The sequence below is a fragment of the Melospiza melodia genome, chromosome 10 (genome assembly GCF_035770615.1).
Source record: "Melospiza melodia melodia isolate bMelMel2 chromosome 10, bMelMel2.pri, whole genome shotgun sequence".
NCBI classification, from domain to species: Eukaryota; Metazoa; Chordata; class Aves; order Passeriformes; family Passerellidae; genus Melospiza; species Melospiza melodia.
In genome coordinates, this window is record NC_086203.1 from 23,110,479 (window position 1) to 23,131,448 (window position 20,970).

The 20,970-nt window shown below is 42.2% G+C and overlaps 1 protein-coding gene across 3 annotated transcripts in view; it reads right to left on the reverse strand.

Moving 5' to 3' along the window:
* Positions 1–20,970, reverse strand: part of FHIT (fragile histidine triad diadenosine triphosphatase) — a 517,591-nt gene that overhangs the window by 68,676 nt on the left and 427,945 nt on the right. For all 3 annotated transcript variants that reach the window (XM_063164909.1, XM_063164910.1, XM_063164911.1), the window contains exon 6: positions 13,317–13,385. In XM_063164909.1, the coding sequence (XP_063020979.1) occupies positions 13,317–13,385 (69 nt within the window). The remainder of the gene's footprint in view (positions 1–13,316; positions 13,386–20,970) is intronic.

The window sequence follows — 20,970 nt, forward strand, 5'->3', positions numbered from 1 at the left end:
GCAAAGGAAAAGCACCCTCTAAGTTCACAGAGGACTGAAGTATGTATGTGCCAAGGCTTGTGCAGCACAGGAGACCAAAATCAAATGTCAGCTTTGCACTGGGCTGTGCCACGTCCCCAAATGGCTGCTGAGGCTTTACTGCTCCTTTGCCTGCTCCCATTGGGGAGGGAACGTCCACCTTCCAGAACACACAAGAACACACCACCTTCCAGAACACGTGTAGGATGATCACCTTCAGTTTTCTGAAAGTCTTAAGAACTGCCTTCCTGGGAGCTTAAGTGCTGCCTAGGGTTAAAGCCTAAATTCATGAATTTTAGATACTGAAATATCCTCTCTGCATCACATCCTCTATTGCCACCTGCCTACAATAACTTTCAGGTGAAGAACCAACACTCAACCTAGAAACCCAGAAGCTTCCAGAAGGTTACGCAAACTGTTCTGTGAAGACTTTTCTTGCTAGCCACACCAGAAAAGGCTCTCTGGAAAACAAGGCAGTATAGAGCATGCAAGGGGAATCCTGGGCCTAACATTTCAAAAGTAAAATTTTAAAATTCACTCAATTTTTATGATGTAAAAATCAATCTTTTCCCTTTTGGGTTTTTTTTCTTTTTTTTTTTTTTTGGTCTTGTTTTGTTGTGTTGGGGTTTTTTTGTGTCTTTTATTCCCCAGAAATATTGGTAGAAGAATAATGGCTGCTTTGTGCTACTTTGCTTACAAACCACATTTTGCTAAGTGAATGCATTTCTGAGAACACAGGAATTGCTGTGCTGCCTCAGCACAGCAGTGCTCTGCCCCAGCATCCTGCCTGGCAGCTGCTGCAGGAGAATGTGCAGAAAACCTCCTAGTGGGCAATTATGGGAAAACCTGTTCAGATCCAAAATTTTCTTCCAGCCCCTCTATCAGTCAATAAAATTGGCACATCTTGAAACGTGGAGGTTTTTTCTCTTTGCCAGCATTTGTTTCAAGTCCTTACCAATGTTTGGAACTTAGTATTTTTCCACATCAGAGAGCCTGCTAAAATCTACATTTTCAAAAGTCCTTATCTTCCAGCCTGGCACCAAGCAAAGCTGGACAGATTTTGGAAAGGACTCAGCTCCTTGGTGAAATGGAACTGCTGAGTTCTTTTGCAAATCTGTCCTTAAAGGGTCACAACAGGAGCTGCTCTGTTTAGAGCAGTTTGAAAATCTTTCCTCAGTGGGAGGTGCTAAGCCTTCAGAAAGCTGGTGCTCAACACTTTTGATAATCTGGCCCCAAGTTAAGTATCAGGGGCCAAATTAAGTGATTTAGAGGCAGAAATACCCTACTGACTGCAGTGGAAATTTCCACTTGCCAATGAATGGCTCAATAGGATTCTGGAATAATAGAGCCATGAAAAGTGGATAATACAACAAACAAACATCAAAGGGTAAGACTTTCCTTTTCAATCATGTCCACCTGTGCTCTGCGTAAAAGGACTGAAATATTCTGACATGAAAGGAGAAGAAGGAATGGTTAACTGCCCAGCCATGCACTTCCTTCTGAGATGAACACACAGAATTTCTTAGGAGCAGTGATTTCTTAATATTCATATGACATAGCTGGTAACAAGGATACCTGTCTTACATGATATATAAGACACCAGTGGTACATGAACTGATCTCCTGGACTAATTTAATCTTCCTATCATAGAATTATAGAATGGTTTGGGTTGGAAAGGACCTTCAAAATCATCTAGTCCAACTCCTCTGTCATGGGCAGGAGCACCTTCCACTAGATGAGTTTGTTCCAAGCTTCATGCAGTATGGCTCTCAACAATTCCAGGGATGGAGAAATGCACCAAAGAGAAAACAGCCTTACATTTATTTTCCACTCTGGGAGTGAAGCTTTGCCAGTCAAGTTTTTTGCTTCGGAACAAATGACTTCTCTCTCTCTCTCCCTTAGATATTTTCAACAGTCAGCCACTTCCATGGTTTCATCCATGATTTTGATCAAAAGTGAAGTTTGCACCCAACTATTTTATGAGTGCTTTGTGGCATTTTTGAAGAAGCATCTTAGGGAAACTTACTGGTATCTTAAATGAACTTGGCCACCACTGGGCCTGAACCTCACACAATTTCCCTACACTCCCGTGGCAATTTTGGTTGTCCTTACTAGCATGATTAAGACTTCTGTCCTTCAGTTCTGATGGAATACCCCATTAACAAAGGTTTGCTGCATGTTTAGAGGAGAAGGCTTGAGCATGAAGCTAAGGAGGGTAATTATGTTGTGGGCTGGATGGAAGAACATCATGTTTCCTTCATGGCTTCAGGTCTCTTCCAAAGCCCTGGACAGAATATTGGTATTTACAGCCCCCTCTAACACACCTGCAGGGGCACACAGGATTTTTGGGGCCATAGCCTGTCCAGAGAAGCTGAAGACATCATGTTAGGAGGACAGCAGGAAAGTATCAGAGTAGCTCTGATCAAGGAAAAAAACTGGGCACCAGACTGATTATCAGAACAAGGTTATTTAGCAAGTGTTAATACCAGCTTTCTGTTGCAGAAATGATTTGCCTTGGTGAAGCCATGAGGTAACAAAGAAGAGACTGAGACATGAAAAATACCGAACACTCCTTCCCCCAAAGGGAGAGAGCAAGGCAGAGGATGAACATTTTCATTTCACCAGAGGAAATCCGACTATCAAGATGTAATCTGTTAATAAATACTGTTCCATGTAATTAAAAGAAAAAACAACAACAACAAAAAAGCGCCTCAAAATGACTGTGGACCAGCAGGAACAAGAAACTTTCTATGGAGAGTGGCAATTCAGAGAACACCCACCATGTGGCCCACCTTCCGTATTCCCCCTCTAGAAACAGACCCATTTTACACATGGTGATTAAGGCACTAAAGCAAAAAGTATTAACATGATTCACATGTAGAAAACAAGGTTATTAGAAGTGGGGATCATTTCAGCACATTGTTCTCCCTAATAAGCATAGCAATGAGTAATTGAGTTTCAGGCAATCTCCAAGGTGGTGCTTTGTAGAGAAAACGGAACTTGGCATGATGTCTACTTTTCCTTTAATTACATTGCCCTAATGAGCAACTTTCTTTACTCTCAGCAAATTTATTTCTTGAGAAGAAGCAACAGTAATAAACACATTAAAAGGATCACCAGGTAGCACCTGAGAAGAAACATCAGCAGCTCAAAATGACAAGAAGTTGCTAAAAGTGGTGGAAAAACACCAGATTGTTCTCAGCTTCATTATGCTTATCACCCTTAAAAGCAAAGTAAAGGATGTCAGTGGAGCACATTACCTAACCTGGGAAGTGTCCTTGTTCTGCTGTTATTTCCCTTTTGCACATGTTCCTGAGAACAGCCCAGAAACACGAAGTGCTGATACATCAATCCACAACTCCTCTGCTCACGCAGCAGCAGAGGGCAATTCTGCCTCATGCCCTTGTGCAAGATGAAAAGAGAAAATCACATGCCAATAACATCCTGCTGAGTGTCAATATTGCCACTGAACCTGATACAGAGGATAAAGGGCTGGCTTTTCCAAAGTCTTTAAGGCATTCAGACATCTGACTCTTGGTGAAAGTCAGTGGCTGCTTTGCTTATCTTTTTTTTTAAAAATCACCTGAGAATCCACTTATGGCAAAGGACTCCCTGAATCTGCCTTTCTGGAGACAAAAAGCTGCACTATTTCATACATATGTTCATTCTTCTCATTTTTTCCCTAAGCATTTCCCTCCTAGTGTCCCAGGAGACACCATACCAGTGAAGATAGACCCCCTTTTGTACAGCTGGGTGAACATGTCACCTCTTGTTAAAACACCTGAGGTGTTCACCTTCAGAGAGCAGCAATTGCTGCTGCTCACAGGCCTTGGCTGAATGAAGCCAGTGCACTACCAGGTGACAATCTGAATTTTTAAATGTCAGTAGTATTATTCTTCATGGAAAAAAAACAAACCAACAACAACCAAAAAAAAAACCAAAAAACCACCAAACCAAAAAAACCCAACAAAACCAAAGCAAAAACCCAAACCCGAAAATAGAAGCAAAGTTCTTGAGAGTCATTCCAGTTTTCAATGTTGCTCAACACTTTGGAGCACATCCTGGAATATCTACCAGCTCTCGTAAGGACCATACTTTCATACAGGGAAGCAAGGGCTTCATATGTTGTATTACTCTATGTAGCTGTAGATGGGTGATCAATCCACCTTTTGCTTGTTCAGGGATGTATCTGCACTCAGCTGTTTTGCCCTGACTCACTCCAGAACTTCACAAGGTCCCTTCACCTCTCTGCATCAAACCTGCTAATACTTTTACTTAATGTAATCACAGAGGCAGGAGGAAACTTCAATTATATACATTAAAAATATACTTGGAGGTCTTCAAAAACAGCCTCTTCAGATGTAAAAGTGTGAAATGAAATTATCTTCAAATAGAAAATATGAAAGTGCCAATGGCAGCAGACACTGAAGACCTTAAGTGTTTATGCAGCTTTATGTATTGTTATTTCTTCAGTAAGCCTGCCACAGAAATGGCAGGGGTATGGGAAGAAAGTATCTTAGCACTTATAGTCTACTCATAAATGCATTCAATGCAACTACTTTACTGAGAAAAAAGCCAGGAGGAGAGCAGAGGCCCATCTCCTAGGGAGCTAATCTCAATTACTGCTCCCAATCATGCCTCCGCTGAAGAGAGCCCTGCACAGAGCCCATGCTGTACGTGGCCTGCAGTTGTGTGCATTTGCCCCTTCAGAGACACTCATGTAATGAAAGAGAATAGATTTTTTCTTACAAAAAAAGAAAAAGGTCATCGTTCAAAGAAAAGAGAAATTCTAAAACAGGCCTTCCATTAAAATTCTATTTATTGCAAGACCTTCCCACTTCCACAGAGATTACAACCCCTAGAAGCAAGATACCAGTCCACTGAAGTAATTTATGTAGCAAAAGGGAGACACAAATGTTTAGCTGCATTTGCTTGTATGTTTACCACAAACCTATGATCAATTTCTGCATTTAAATGCAGGAGGGGTTTTTTGGCAACCTCATACACAATGCTCCAGCTATCCAGGCAAAGTGGGACAAAGGCTGCCTTACTTCCCTGTTTCCCTGTTTTTTGGAATACCTGTGCTTGGATAGCTATAATTGGGTTGTAACTCAGCCAAGCGGGATTTTGAAGCTTTCTTTTCCTTGGAGCAGTAAATGCCACTGCTTGATGTGGGCACCAGTTATCACTTTCTCCAATTTGCAGGACACAAAAGCTGAAATGGGACAAACGCTGCACTGCGCTACTTGAAACCCTTCCAGGGGCTCCCTGCAGCACGGGGAGGCACAGGCAGACAGAAGAATTTGTAAGCTCACTTTGCTAGCTGCAACTCTTTAGTTGTCAGAAAGATAAAAGTTTCCTGCACATGCAATATAGCAGCATGAGCTGTTTTTGAAAACAGATCATACATTTCTGGTAATTAATTGAATTTTGGAGATGTTTCTCTTCTGGCCCCTAAGGAAATGCTGTTAGCTCCTCACTTCTGAGCATCCTGTGTGTTTTAAAACACACACTTAATTCCACAGAGAATATTCCATCGGGGATATCAGTGTGTTAAAACTCTCTGAGGAGATATCACCCAGTGTGCAGTCACAGTTCTTTACTCCCCCAGCCCGCACAGGTCCCTGTGGTGCAAAGCTGGGCATTTGGTCACTGTGGCACTGCTGGTCCCCACCTGCCCCTGTGGCACCACAGAAACACTGAGCAGGGCTACAAACACAGTCTAATAAATCTGAGGGCTGGAGAACAGTAGGAGAGAGGGGAGCAGATTCTCACATCATCAGGAGGGAAATAGGCTTTTAAAAAGCTAGTTGTGTCTGTGCACAACAATGAAGCTTTATGTCTATATAAACTGACAAGTCAGATTGTTCTCCTGGGCCCAATTCTCAACATCAGTGCCATTTGAGGCGATGGCTGCCTCCTGCCTCTGCAGCCAAATGGCTCTGTCTGCCAGCAAGGGCAGGCAAGATGATTAAAATAAGCATTAACAGAATGGTTGGTGATTAGCTTCTCCCTCTCCCTTTTTTTTTCTCTTTGCTTTCTCTTTTTTTTTTTTTTTTAACATATAGTTTGGGCTCACCAAAGATTGCTAAAGCCTGTTCTTCATTAGCAGTGTACTTAACAAGTGTGAATTTAAAATATTCATTTTCTTAAGGCCAAGGATTAAAGCAATTAAGGAAAACTGCAGCAACCTAGCACCAAAGTCAATCCTTAACATGGAAAAGAAACAATGGTGCTTAATGTATTTAAATAAAACCAAATTGTGCACAATTATGCTAACACTCTGTTAAACTAAATTCTCACTCTGCTGCAATGTATTATTAAAATTTCCTTTCTCCAACTGAAATAACACTTTCTTTGCCCCCAGTATGGCAACAGATCTCTGGTTACTTTGCATTGCTTTCCTGGCAAAACCACTGCAACAAAAGATAAAATCCATTCTCATTCTATCCTCATTTTACCATCAGCTTCTCTTCTCTTCTGGCCTTAATCCCTTGCCAGGTCTGCACTGGATTTCGGTGTGATCTGGTTTGTGCTTACCAACTACCTCCTCCAATATCCTGAACCTTAAAGAGAACAGGGGAGCATTTCATTTGAACTGCAACAACACTGGGGGCTGTTCTACAGTAAAGATGTTCTTTCATACCATTTGAAGTTTAAGGCAGCATTTTAATTTGGCAAAGAAAAACCTCTCTTTAGAAAATGGCAACTCCCTGATAGGTTTGTTTGGTTTCCATATCATCAATTCCAAAAACATGAGCACCTAGGATACCAATGGGGCATGTTCTCCCACCAGAATGAGTTCAACCTACAGTGCCTCCAAGGATAAGCAGAGATCTGAAGACAGTTTTACCTCAGGGCTGGGAATACACCGGAAGCATCTGAGCAAGTCTAAGTGCTGACAGCATGATCAGGCCTCAGAGACCATGTTCACTTTAATCTTCTTATCAGCAAGTTGTCCTTGGTTGGAGGTTTTTTGTCACAAAGTCACTTGCCAATGAAGTACCATCAAGGACACAGCAGAGCAAATACTCCATGAGCTAAACACAACAAACATCCTACACAAGGAGCCAAGAGATCCTTTGCAATGGTCACAAAAATTTGCATCTACTATATTATAGATGAAATGTAAGTGGATCCTGGCAGCCAATGCCTTTTAACCTGGGAGGACAATGACAGTAAAACCCCTGAGGCAGGAAAGGTAAGAAGCATCAAAAGCAGTGATGGAATGCAGAGGGACAGCCAGAGTAGAGGGCAATGAGGCTGATCCATGGTGTGTGAAATGCCAAATGTACATTGCCCTCCAGACAAAGCCTAGGTGTAAAGGGCACTGTGTGATCATGAGAGATGGCTGCCTCAATGGGAAACCTTCTACCACTTCTAATTCCTTTCTATAGCTGAGCTCTTTCCATTTCTTTAGATCCTACGGAAGATCTTCCATAGGATCTAGAGAAATGAATGAAATGATTCTTAATCAGATCACATTATGATATCCTGCTATCTTGAAGTAAGAGCAGCAACACAGACAGCATAGAGGAAGGTCTCAGAGATTTCAGGTGTCAAATACCTGACACAGCTGGTAAGGGCAGAAAATGCCACAAACAGTGGGGTTTTCATCTAGGGAGATAAATGTGAACCTAGGATGTCTTCCAGTATTGATATTGGGCCTTACTGACAAATTTGTCAGTTTTGCCTCATCTAGGTTGAGGATATGGAATAAGCTTGCAGGGCATGCCAGCATTATCCAGGTGATTTCCAATCCTATTCAGACAAAATATTATGGTCCAGAAAATAAATTATCCTGTTTAAAACAAAAAGGAAATTCATTTGATGGGAAAAAACCATTATTTCAGGTTAATTAAAAATGATTTTTTGTCCATCCGTCTACGAGATCAAAACCACAATTATTGGCACAGTTCTAGGTTCTATTGCAATACTCCCAGCTGGAAATATTCACACACAGTTCATTTGCCCTGCCCTGCTGGAGTCACTAAAATATCACAAGATTCTGGAATCAACTGGGAAAAGCTCATACTCCTTGCCTAGGAGAGCCTCCTTTGATGCCTGCAGTCAGAAAAAGCAGCATTGGCAAGACCAGGGTAAAATCTGAAGCCTACTGGGAAGAATTTATTTGCTGCTGCATCAGGAGATTAGGAAATAAACTTGTACCTGGGAAAAGCAGAGCTTTAAAAAACACCCCATAAAACTCCTGAGATCCTGTGCTGCCTCTGTTCTTTTCTATGGTTTAACCATGCAGGGTGCAGAGAGAGCAGGGTCTGACCCCAAGGGAGTTCAGACACAGCAGACTGATCTCCCAGCAGGCTACAATATGTTCCCAGAAGGTACAATATCATTCTGAGGCCAAGGAGCAGCCTATTAGCTCTGCATGCCATTAATTTTCATGAACAGTTCAATCTGATGCTCACAGGAGCTGTTGGGCATCTTTCCATTTTGTCTCACAGACCTGGATGAGGGCTTATTTATCTTTTTACTTCGTTCCTTACCTTTGAGCAGCTTAGTGCAGCTGTGCAGGTTTCCAGCCCTGTGCCAGGCTCAGTGCCCAGCAGCAGGCAGGATGCTGTCTGCAGCTCGGAGTGATGGCATGTCACAGTCAAAGCCATTCAGGGAGAATTAAACTTCAGGCTTGCTTGACTAAACTTCTGAATTCACCAGAGTTCCACTGTTTTGCCAGCCTGAAGAAATAGCCCAGCAGGTTCATGACTCATATGCCAAAATGCCTCCTTCATCCTTCCTGGAACTGGAAATGATTACTAATAGGTATTCGTGCTGAAATGATTTAGCATAACATGCTGAATGAGATCACTAAGTCAAAGTATCTTTTCCTAAGTGAGTCTCTCACTGCTTGCCTGAATGCCAGAGGGGAAGGAGGATAGCATGAAGCAAATTCTTTTGCTGGCTTTTTACAAAATTTCATAAATTACTGAAGAACTCGCAGTAGGAAGTTTCACTCAGGTTCATTAGAAGAGATCCATGATGCAGGTCTGGCAGGCAGAGGAGGATGGAGACACAGGGGTTTGGGTTAACCTCTGTCTTTCACACTTTCCCCTTTTTCAGTGCTCTCCAGTCTAGGCTGGGCACTGCAGACAGGCAGTGAAACCAGGAGGGCACAAGAGCAAGGCTGGGGAGGGGCTGGGCATTCTTTGCCCTGCATGCACAGCCCTGGATGTGCATTGCTGTGGCAGCTGCATCTGCTACAGGAGGCTGCAGGCACCAAGGGAAACACAGAATTTGGGGAGGAACAGGGGAGTGCACCACAAAACCCACCTCAGCATGCCAGGGATGCCCAGGGTTCCACTGAGAGGCCAGGCTGCCCTTACCCATCCGAGTCTGTCAGGCTCAGAATTAACTTATTGAGGTCAGCACTCATAACAGCAGTGCAGAGTTTTGATTGAGTCTTCCTTTCTGAGAGAGCCCCATCGTCTCTGGCCCAGCACAGCTATTACCTGCCAGCCTAAAGGATGATGAATGTTATTTATATTGCAGTAATGGCTAACCACTCAGTGGAGACCAGGGACAGGCTGTGCTATGGACTTTTCAAACACCCACGGAATGAGGGCTGCCCACGGAAGTGCCAAGGCTTTTCAGGGTAATGTTCTTGAATGTCTTGGAAACGATGACCTCCAACAACTGCAGCACTTGTGCTGACTGCAAGAACACTGGGGGCTGTTCTACAGTAAAGATGTTCTTTCATACCAAATTCTTATCAGTCACTGTGACATGCCCTTATAATAGCAAAGAACTCATCTACTTCAAAGCAAGCAACTACTTCATAAGAGGCTTTAAAGTTTCTTGATTAATAAATGTGAAATATAATCTCTTTCAAACCAAACAGAAAATGCAGAGGTATAAAGAGTTATTCTAAGAGAAGGTTTTCCTAATATTTAGCTGCTATTGTTCTGCTGTCCAAGAAATAAAGAATCAGTGAATAAGAACTACTCAAGATGAAGATGAGAAAAGTAATCTAGCAATAGTAAAAGATGAAGAGCCTGATCCTATAAAAAATCCTGTAAGACCAATTTAACTTTGGCATGTGCACACTTGCAGGATTAGGCTTCAAATAATTGCAGAGAAATGTAAGAACTGATAAACTATAGCTTTAGCTTTCCACTACAGTGAGCCCAGAGAGTGGATAACTAACACTTCCCAGGAAATACTCTTCCAAGAAATAGACCTGCAAAGATGCAGAAGAACTACATCTAAAATATTGAATGAAGTTTTGGTTTTTTTTTGTTTTTTTTTGTTTTTTTTTTTTTTTTTTACTATTAGTTATTCTCTTTGTATCTTGGAAAAATCACACAGTGACTTCTTTCATATGCACTGAGGTAAAAAAATCTAAAATATTAAGTGACACATTCTACCAAGGAGTGCCTTAGAGAAGGTGCTGTGAAATAAGTGTCAGACCCTATTTTATTCCTTCCACAATTAATTTTCCACTACCACAGATCTAAAAATATGTCCAGAAATCAGCAGACAGTTGTGTCCATCAGATACCTGATTAAAATACAAGTACTAAGAAACATCTTATCCTTAATTATACTTTTTACACTTAAAAACTGCTTCAGACAGGGCTGTGTCAGAGCTTCAGAGCCAAAAGCCTGAAGATCTCAGAGCCCAGCAAACAGACCAAGCAGGGAACAACCTGATGTGCTTTCTTCTGCCTTTTGCATCAGATGAGTGGTCACTCCAAAACTGAATGGGAGAAATTAAGCACACAGTGAGAGACTGCAAGCACTTTCTGGCTGTCTCAATTCTAGAAGGCTCCTAGGAGGAGTGATGTCTCAACATCTGGGCATTCCTTTCACTGTCAGACACTAAGAGCAGTGGGATTTATCAGCAATCTGCTGAGCATATACAGATGACAACTGCAGAGCTTGGAGAGCTCAAAGGCACTTACAGATAGAAAGGGGTTTGCAAAAGACATGTTGAGCCAGAGCTGAGACCTGGAGCCTGTGAAAATTGCTCCCAATTGCTGTTAAACCTTAGCTGTGGTAGCTAACCCAGGCACTGCAATATGCACAATTTATCCTCAGTGTGCTTCACAATTGCACAGAGTGTTTGAGGGAGGCTGATCAGCCCCCATGTCACATTTTCCAAGGAAAAGGCCAATGGGATGATTTTGGAAGGTGGTCTTTGCTGCCTAAACTACAACTCCATCTATCACTCAAATACATGGAAATGAAGTGTTTATGAACGGGTTTTGGATTATTAAAGTATAAATTTCATGAAAAATAGATTTAAAGCTCTCTCCAGCTCCCACACCTCACCTAATGGTACTTTATCCCATGTCAATTTCCAGCCTGTTGCCCCACCATGATCTACATATCTTCCTAAATCTTTTAAAGTATCTTCTTGTCAAAAGGATATGACTTGCTGACATCACAGAGATGCATTATATCAAAATGTTTTTGCTGTACTGACATAAGCTCCAAATTATTTCCAAAGTCAGCTGTATTTTCAATAATTTGTCCCTTTTTCATTTTTCAAAATAGCTTTATTCACCTGTGATGGCAAATTTCTTAAGTCCCTCCATCCTCAATCCAGACAGTGATACAACTCGGCACCAAATTTTTATAGCAGCAAATGTGTTTTTGTTTCCCTGGCATCCTAAAAAATTTAAATCTTTCTTCAGCTACAGTCTGTACAAAAGTGTGTTAGCTCTGTGGTGTTCAAGAATAGCTAGTTAGACTCCGAGGCTATACATTCTTCTGCTAAAAGATGCATTATCACATCTATGTCTAAATATTTATGGTTCCTGTTTGCTAAAAGCAACACCTACAATTGCTGTAATTGGAAATGACAAAATAAAAAAGAAATTCTTCCCCAATTTGCCACCCTTCTGCATCTAACAACACTAAATATATAGTCTAGTTCATCAAAGTTTTGCCTGTTTCTGTTCAGCTATAACAAGGGAGAAATCATTGTGCTAAAAAAGAAGAAAATGGAATTGTAAATATGACAGAAATGGAAAGAGATTTGATGGGTTGATGCAGCATCTGAAACCCCTTAACACATGTGAAAAGGAAAAGATCATAGAACCATACAATCATTTAGGTGGAAAACATCTGTAAGGTCACTGGATCCAACCAAGCCCATCAGTAACCCAGGTCCCTGAGAGCCCCATCTACACATCTTTAAATACCTCCAGGGATGGTGACTCCCCTGAACAGCCTCTTCCAGTGCCTGACAACCCTTTAACCCTGCTAACTTCTGTCTCACTCAACTGCTTTTAACCACCACAGCAGCAGAGATTGCCATCATTTACTTCCATTGGATCTCCTTGCTCAGCAGCCTCATTATGCTTTTACCCTTACTAGCAGAGTTTTCAGGCACTACACTTCATATAACTTGTCACTAATATGCTTTCTTCTCCATTTTTGCATATTTAAGTAATTGAAAAACTTTAAAACACTCCACCATTTTTTTTTTTGAGTGGGGACTTGTCATCATGTAGATATCACAAAGGAAAAAATACCAAAGCAGAAAATGTCACGACGTCTCTTTCAAGCAGATGGTATTACAGTAGCACTGAACAAGTTTATATTAATTACTTTCAGGAAGAGAAGGAGATGCCATATTTCAGAAAGAGGATTCTACCAAACCCACAAAGAACAAGCCATAAATTTAACAATAGTGAGATTTTTTCATAGAATCATTATGACAGCTGTCAAACTGGGGAAAACTTTTTGTTAATGCCAGTACAATTGTTCATTTAAACAAAAGCCAGTGATTCAGTCACACTGGAACAGCTCATGAGCTGAGCTCTGCTGCACAATCTGCACACATGCAGAGTTGCTCTTTAGTTCCCATCTTTGGGGCTACAATGTGATTTGTCCAGAGCTGAGCAGAGCCCTACCAAAATCAGGCCAGAAGGCAGCTTGTGATTGAGCTGTGACAAGCTGCCTGTGTTTTCTCTGGTTGGAAGAGGGAGGTTTGGCACCCCAGGCGAGCAGCTGATGCAGGACACCCTCCCTGCATGCCAGGCTGACCATGTGGTCACCATTTTTCCCTGTGCCCTCAAAATAAGAGACCACAATTATTTGTAGAGATGCACCTTGTGTGCAGTGACAGACTGAAGTACCAAAGGTGTCAACTGTATCCTCCCTCAGAGAGGGAGCTCACAAGGAAATCCCAGTACAGATCTTGGCACTGTCACAGGATATTTGCAACAACAAAAATGCAGAGATCCCATCCCTCCACCCATGGGAGGAGCTGGACCATTAAAACAATTTACTAACAGCAAAACCAACTCTGAAGAAGAGATGGAGAGTAACTCTTACCTCCTCGTAGACATCATCATTCCTGCTGAAGTCTCCAACCCTCCTTGGCAGCACATGGACATGAACATGCTGAAAACGTGAAACAAAATAATGGTCATTATCAAGTTCATGACTTTCTTTTCTGAACTGTCAGCATTATTCTCAACACACACAAGTAACCGTGCACAGGCTCCCACAGCATTATATTCAGAGGAAAATACATTAACCTGTTCCATAACTATATCTCCACTCTTTGGAGACTATAAAAGATGAAAAACATGAGAGAGCAGCCCTGGTGTATTATATGAGCTTCAGAGTGAAATGCCTGGAAGTTTAGGGGCTCTGTGGAATTATTCATAGTTGTCAGTCAGAGACATATTTAGGCACAGCTTTGAAATAACAATGTCCCTTGGAGCTGAGTGTTGTGGCTTTGGAAGAGAGGGGAATAAGAAGGTGCTGGAGACGGGATGTGGGGGAGAGCTCGTGTTGGCAGCCTGGGCTCAGGGCTCCCTTCTGGGGACAGAGCAGCTGCCACACCATGGACAGCACATGGGCACAAGGGCTGGCAGAAGAAGACAGAGCCTCCCACAAGGTTAAAAACACTTCAATGCTTCCTTTCCTCCCTGGAGGATGTAGCCCAAACACAACAAACTGAAACCTGTGGGGCACAAGATCCATGCTGGGGACACACCTGCAGGGACAGAGAGCCAGGTGGCCCAAAACCTGTGAGGCACAAGGGTTATGAGCCCAGTCTGGCAGAGCCTGAAGTGTGTCCCTCTCCTGGTACAGGGCCATTGCCCATAGGGCAGCAGAGCTGGGCACTGAGCTGCACAATGGCTGCAGAAAGGCAGATTTGGGTTACCCAGTTTGGGAAGGAGGTGAGTGGTGATGTGTTTTCATCAAAAGTGCTGATGAGATCTGGGGAATACAAACAAAATTATGGGCAAGAACACAAATACATGACTGGGCCCCTTAGTGTTGTGTCATTACTATTACCTTTTTTTTTTTTTCCTGACACTGTTCATGCCATAAAGGAAGGTCCTCAAGACCCAAACTCCACTGGGAAAAATACTTTCCTGGAGTAAGTTGAGCTACTAACAAAATTGCAATGCATTCTTTTTTCTTTTTCCCTTTGTCTTTCACTCTTTAGCAAAGAAAAACAATAACTGAGAATAATTCTTCAGGGAAAAATACCCCAATACCTCAGTGAGGAGAGGCAGCAAATAATCTGAGTGATAGATCACATTTATTCACCTTCAGATCTTTTTAGATGGTGCCTAAATCCTTTTAAAAAAATGACTGAAAATCAGAAACGCCACCAAATGGTTTGCAAAGAATTTAGATAGCTTGCAACTGATTCAATTTGATGAGGCAGAAATCAGCTGAAACTCCTGCACCTCATGGAAACATTCTCAAAACATGGCTTAACTCTATATTGAAATATGAAATCAAAAAAGGTTTTCTTAGGCTATTTGTAAGAAAATTCAAACACACCTATATTGTGTTAGCTTCTATCCATAATAACATTTGCTCAGTGAATAAAATGAAAACACAAGGATGTTTCAGTTAATGAAATATTCCAAATACCACACTATTTTTTTTCCTCAGCTTTACCCTAGAGAAACTGAATATGTGATTTCTTATTCTTATCATTATCCACACCTTTCAGTCTATTCAGACTAGAGATGAGGGTGAATCTTGAGGGTCAGAAACTGTGTTTTTGAGTAATAGATCAGTGATAGTGTTCTGATAGTGTATTATACTAATATATCATAAGAGCAAAAGTGCTCCTGTGATGTATTAGTGCAATGTATCATCTGAACATCACTGCTGGTATGATGTATTGCTCAAAATCACAAAGCAACTTTAAAGACAGTCTTCAGTAGCCCTAGGCCTGAAATTTCACTTTTGGACAGACCTTCAAGAGAAATAAAAGTGTAGATTAAAGTTTGCAGGGGTACTGTAAAATTTCACTACTGTCACACACCTGTTGTTCTCATTAGATTTTAAATTTATTCATAAGAATAGAGCCAGTTCATCTGCAGTCAGTTTCCTTCCCTTCGGCTACAAGGAATGATAGTTTTGCTACAAGTATCAATTTGCAGGAATTTCTCTTGATGATACATATAAAACCTAACATCAGCTATCAACAACCATATTCCCCAGAAGTTTGGCCACCTTTAAGCATAATATTTATCTCTGGTGCAGAATGCTCCAGGACGCACAGAGGAGAAGATCTGTGTATGCCCGTGACAGAGGATTTGGAATATCAGAAAACACTCAGGGATGAGTCCAAAGCTCAGAGCAGAGATGCTGCACTGCAGATGCACAGACCAGCACAGCAGGTAATGAACGAGCCTAATGTGATCTCCTACCCAAAATGGGCTCTTATGATCAGTGTGGAAAATAAAAAAGAATAAAAAGTGTTTATGACAGCATATGGGCCACTTGGCATCGGTGGGGATGTTCTCAGGGGTTAGTCACCTTTACTACAGGCACTATGTTCTCTCACACTGCCAGGCTGCACAGCAGAATCCATCAACTGTATCACAACACAAATGAATATTCCCAAGGTTTGAAGTAACAACAATCAATTTAAAAGAGAGTAATTTTTCCCAGTCATCCATTTTTGGTTTGATTTTTTTGGGTTTTTTTTGGTTATTGCTGTTTTTTGTTGTTGTTGTTTTTTTTTTTTGTTTTTTTTTTTTTTTTTAATTCTGTGTATGGGAAAGAAATAAATATCTGGATTCTCCCCACTGTTTGTATAACAGAAACAAACAGGATCAGCAGCAGTGTCTCATATATTTCCCTTCTATTCAGTTTTACCAAGAAATACAAGCAGTGCAGAGCTGTGGCTACCATGCAGTCAGAAACACTGATCAGGAGATTTCACACCTTCTCCAATCTGCCTTTCAGCTTCTGCCCTTCTTGACTCAGAGTGGATGATACTTTGATTCATTAGGAGATCTTTAATTGATCATTTTACTCCTCAGTACTATTTGTTACTGCTAAAGCCTCAATTCACCAAGGCACTTAAGCACCAGCTCCATTTCCAACCTGTGAATTGCTTCAGTGGGAATATTCACATCCCAAATGTTTTGTTTATGTCTCAGTGTTTTCCATCCACTGCTGGCTACAGAGAGGTCTCCCTAAATGGCAGTAGCAAAAATAACTTCAAGGTGCCCACAAATTAAAGTTGTTTCCTTTCATTTGTTTTTCCAAGCAAAACAAAAACCTGCACATCCAAAAAAACCCATTTGCAATTGACTGAAATATGTCAGATACAAACAAAACACTGGAATGCTTTTTTTTTTTTTAAACCAAACAAATAGATTTAGGCAAACCTTCCATCAAAACATTGCTTGAACAGAAAACATCTAAAATTGACCAAAACTGTCAAAATAAAGCATTTTAATTTTTTTCCCCAGTTATTGTGGGGAGCCTCATGCCTGGTGGGTGGCAGACAGCCCCATCACATTCCAGCAGGCTGTAATCACTCACTGTTGATGGCATTTCATTTTTTTTCCTAAAAAAAATTGCTTTCCCCTCATTTTGCATGATTTTGATTAATAAGCAAGAAAAGCAACACACAACAGCCAAGACATTTACATTAATGGACCAATCAATATCACCCACATCAGGGCAGGAAAATGCAGGCACACACTTGCATTGCTTAGCTCCATCCCCTGCTCCTCAGGCATTGATGGAGGAAGCAGGACACTGCCAGGCTGGGTGTGACAATAGTGACAACGTGAGGATGCAGCAGAAATCTCCAAGTGTGGGGGACTGTGTGAGTTAAAGATGCCTGAGCCTTGCTAGTTGCTTCTGAAACCAGGGGCAAGATTTCCAGTCAGGCATATTTAGAACAGCAGTAGTTGGAAGGAGGCTGTGGGAGCTGGATTTTATAGGACCTTCAAAATTAAAAATATTAGACTGACATTTTTCTGTTTTGCAATGTAAATAAAATCTCAGTTTGAGAAGCTTCTAAAATTTACTGCAAGGAACAGATCTGTAGCACCATGGGGAACTAATGAGCCAGAGCCAGGGTGAGATGCCTCTGGCCTCCCACTGCAGCAAGAGGATGCTCTGAGGAGCTCCATGGCTCCAGTCAGGACTGTGGGAGCACAGGGCTACTCATGGGCACTCATCCCACCACTGCCAAAGTCTGGCTGCATCCCAGGCATTAGTGGGATTACATTGCTAAAGCTGCTCTCCAGTGAACCAGGGCTGCAAAATGCCCAGAAAGTCTTAGCCAAAAGACCTGGAGCTTGTGTTGTTGGAGGAACAAGCATTCAGGTGAGGAGAGTTTTACTTCGGCACTCAAGGCCATGCAGAAAGCAATGTAACTGGTAACAGCTGGTTCTATACACTGAATTATGGTCAAATAACCAACGTGTCACCACTGCATGTGATTTAAAGTGAAAATACCAGACAAAAATAGACCGCGAAAGAGATTTCCCAGGTAGACCAGAATAGTGAAGAGCAGATGACCCTGCCACTCACCACTGGGGAGGACATGGGCATTGCCTGCAATAACTCATGGACATTATGTTGTGTTCACCCAGCTGCTGTGCTGGTTAGCAGAGCAACAGAGCCCAGCTTCCAGTTGAAATGGAGATAATTGTCTGCACATGAGCTGCTCAGCACCCAGGGTCTATCAGCAATAGATGTTCTTACAGCATGAACACATAAAAGCTTGCAAAGGGTCATACAACCTTGAGGATGAGGGCCTGCTCCCTCCACATCTGCAAAAGCAGAGCATGGCTGACCTGTGCCTTCCTGCAGCAAAACCAGATGCTTTCAGCAGGTTCATCCTTCCCCTTGTTACTCTTCATTTTTTTTCTGCATCAAAGCTTGGCAGCTGTGGGTTTCCACGGTCTCAGGGTGCAGCAGGACAGGAAAAGCTGTGACCTGCTGTGGTTGTGGCCAGGCAGGAGGAAGGGCTGGAGGGGAATCTGCAGCTCCAGGCAGCAAGAGCAGCTGGCCAGGAGACACTGAGCAGCCAGTTCACTGGGAAAAGGGATGCTGCTCTCAGGTAAGACCTCACTTGCTGCAAAGTGCCCTGTCCATTATGGAGACAGGGGCTTCCTATGGGAGACTGTGATAATGCTTCTTCTAAACTACCAGATTAACTGTAGAAATTCCAAACTAATAACCATTCTCCAAGTGAGACTGTTAGTGGGTGATAAAGAAAATCGGCCATAATACAGAGATAGCCACATGAAAAATAGGGCAATTTTGTCCTCTCTGTAAACTGGGCTTCCATGGAGCCCTTGTTTGCTATTCTTGATTAACTGCTCAATTGTCCCTGTTACAAAGTTATTCCATGGAAAGCCCTGCCTGTATATCCTCAGCTCATTAGCAGGAAGCTCTCCCTCTGCTGCCCCTGAAATCCAGCCACAGGCACACCTGGTACCACTGCTCTTTCTAGGCACTGAAAGCTCACTCCCAGGGCCCTTGACCTGCAAGTCCTGGCAGAGACATCTTTGTGGGAAAACAGTCTCTATTCAATGAGTATTTATGAGTTCTTGATGATTTTCCAAGTCCTGAACTGGTTTAAGATGGAGAAACAAATTAAAAAAAATTTTATAAAGTCCTATCCAACATTAAGGAAATAGTTTTGGACAGCTAAACCACTCAATTTTAACAGCCTTTAAAATTATTGCCTGCATTAGTAGTGTTTTTTTCCCTCATTTAGGAGTTCTAAATTAGTCAGACAGACCACTTTAAAGGAGCTAATTTTTATAAAATAATAAAACATGACAGGAAACTGCTTGAAACAATTCCTTTCCTAAAAAACCACCCCATTTCTAGGAATCAGTGCTTTCCTTTCCAGCTTTGCTGAAGCCTCGAGCACGAGGCTGCACAGGTGCAGGCCCCGGGCATCTCCTCCCCAGCTGGCAGCTCTGCAGTGCTGGGGGTGAGGATTGCTCCAAATCCAGGGGGGCTGCATGGCCTGACACACCCCTGTGGCACCCCTGGCTCTGGTTTATTGAAACACAAACCTGAGGTTTGCTTTTCTGCTGTTGTGAGGAGCATAAGGACGTGGTACAGATGGAAAGGAGTGGCACAGACTGCCAGGCTGGAGAGCAGGATGCGCAGGGGAGCAGACTGATGCTTGCAAGGGAAGGACAGGGAAATCCACGCCTGTCTCAAAGCCCAGGGCAGCAGCAGGGGAAACAGCAGAGAACAGATGTGAGGATGGACTGGAAGAGCCACTGGAAAAAAGGGAGGGTTGAAGCTGTTGATAGAACAAAGGCAATGGTCAAAATTTTGTGAATCAAAAATGTTGCACAGAAAGAGACTACAAAGAAATAAAGACACTAGAACAAGTCTTGGGAGAGAAGGTCACAGAGGCTGTCCATGTGCTACCGAGCTGGAGAGTGAGGGCCCTTTGTGTAAATCTGCATCACACTGTGCAGTACACACATCCTTAGGAGGAAAAATAAAGCTTTGCAATGATCCCTACCAACACTTACACCATGGATTTGCCTCTGGAAGAGTAATTATCCAGATACTTGCTCAGCACAGAAAAGAAGTACTTTGGAAAGCAACAAAACTAAGAGAATGTGCAAATGTCTCAGAAGCCAAACCAAGTGGGGGACTTGCAGCAGGGTACATCTTTAAACATGTAGGTTCAGAATGTGCAGATTCAGCATTCTCAATAAATAATGCATATGTCAACTGCTATGAAGTTTAAAGAAACGAGCTGTGGGTGAGCTAGAAAAGGGATGTAGACCTCATGAAAACAAGCACAGAAAGATTTTTTTAACCCACTTGATATCTGGAGTTAAAACTTCCATGGCTAAAGGCAGCTTTAGCAGTTGCAAGAATCCTCCCCTTCAGCCCCAAATCCAAGAAAACTAGCACAATAATGAGGGTAATAAGCCTGCTGGTTGGAAGTGGTAATCCAAATGTACATCTCTTTGAACATCTCTTAAGAGATCCTCTGAAAAGCAGCAAAGGAATAAAATAATTGGAAATAAAGGTCAACTGATTCTTTGAACTTGTACTTCCTGACCTCTAAGCTGCTCTGCAAGTCCAGGAATGAGGGTCCATGCATGGTGGTGGGAGGGTCAGGCCAAGGACCATCACCTGCCTTTACTCATTGTCCATCCCCTCTACAGCACTCACCTGGGCAGACCTGCATGAGCAGCAACCATTATTCTGCAAAAACAACCCAAAACCCTGGCAGCCCCAGCCTTTTTTACAGATGGGAATGAACAGTGAAGGTGTCTCTGAAGTTACTTTAGAAGGTGGCACATGCTCAGGGGTAGCTGGCGAGCACCTGCCTTGAGGCCCTGTGCCTTCCATCAGGGTCACTTTGCCCAGATATTTTTGTGCAAATTTGGCATTGCTGAGATGCAAATGAAAGCACAACTGCATTTCCTCCACCTCTGATCTTTACTTAAGTCTTGATAAATGCATATTGTTTGAATACTTGTGATATGTATAATTAGGGTTCTTTAATTTATGTTTCAATAAAATGTTCTATAATAAACATTTACTGCTCTGTGAATAAACATTTAAATGAAGCTCCTAATGGGGGTTACATGTTTCGAAGCAGTTCATGGCTTTGCTGAAGTCTCTGCCTATATTTAATGAGAGTCATTTCCATAATCTGTGCATTATTGCTTAAGCCTCCCTTTAGGAATATTTTACAAAGTAAAATTGT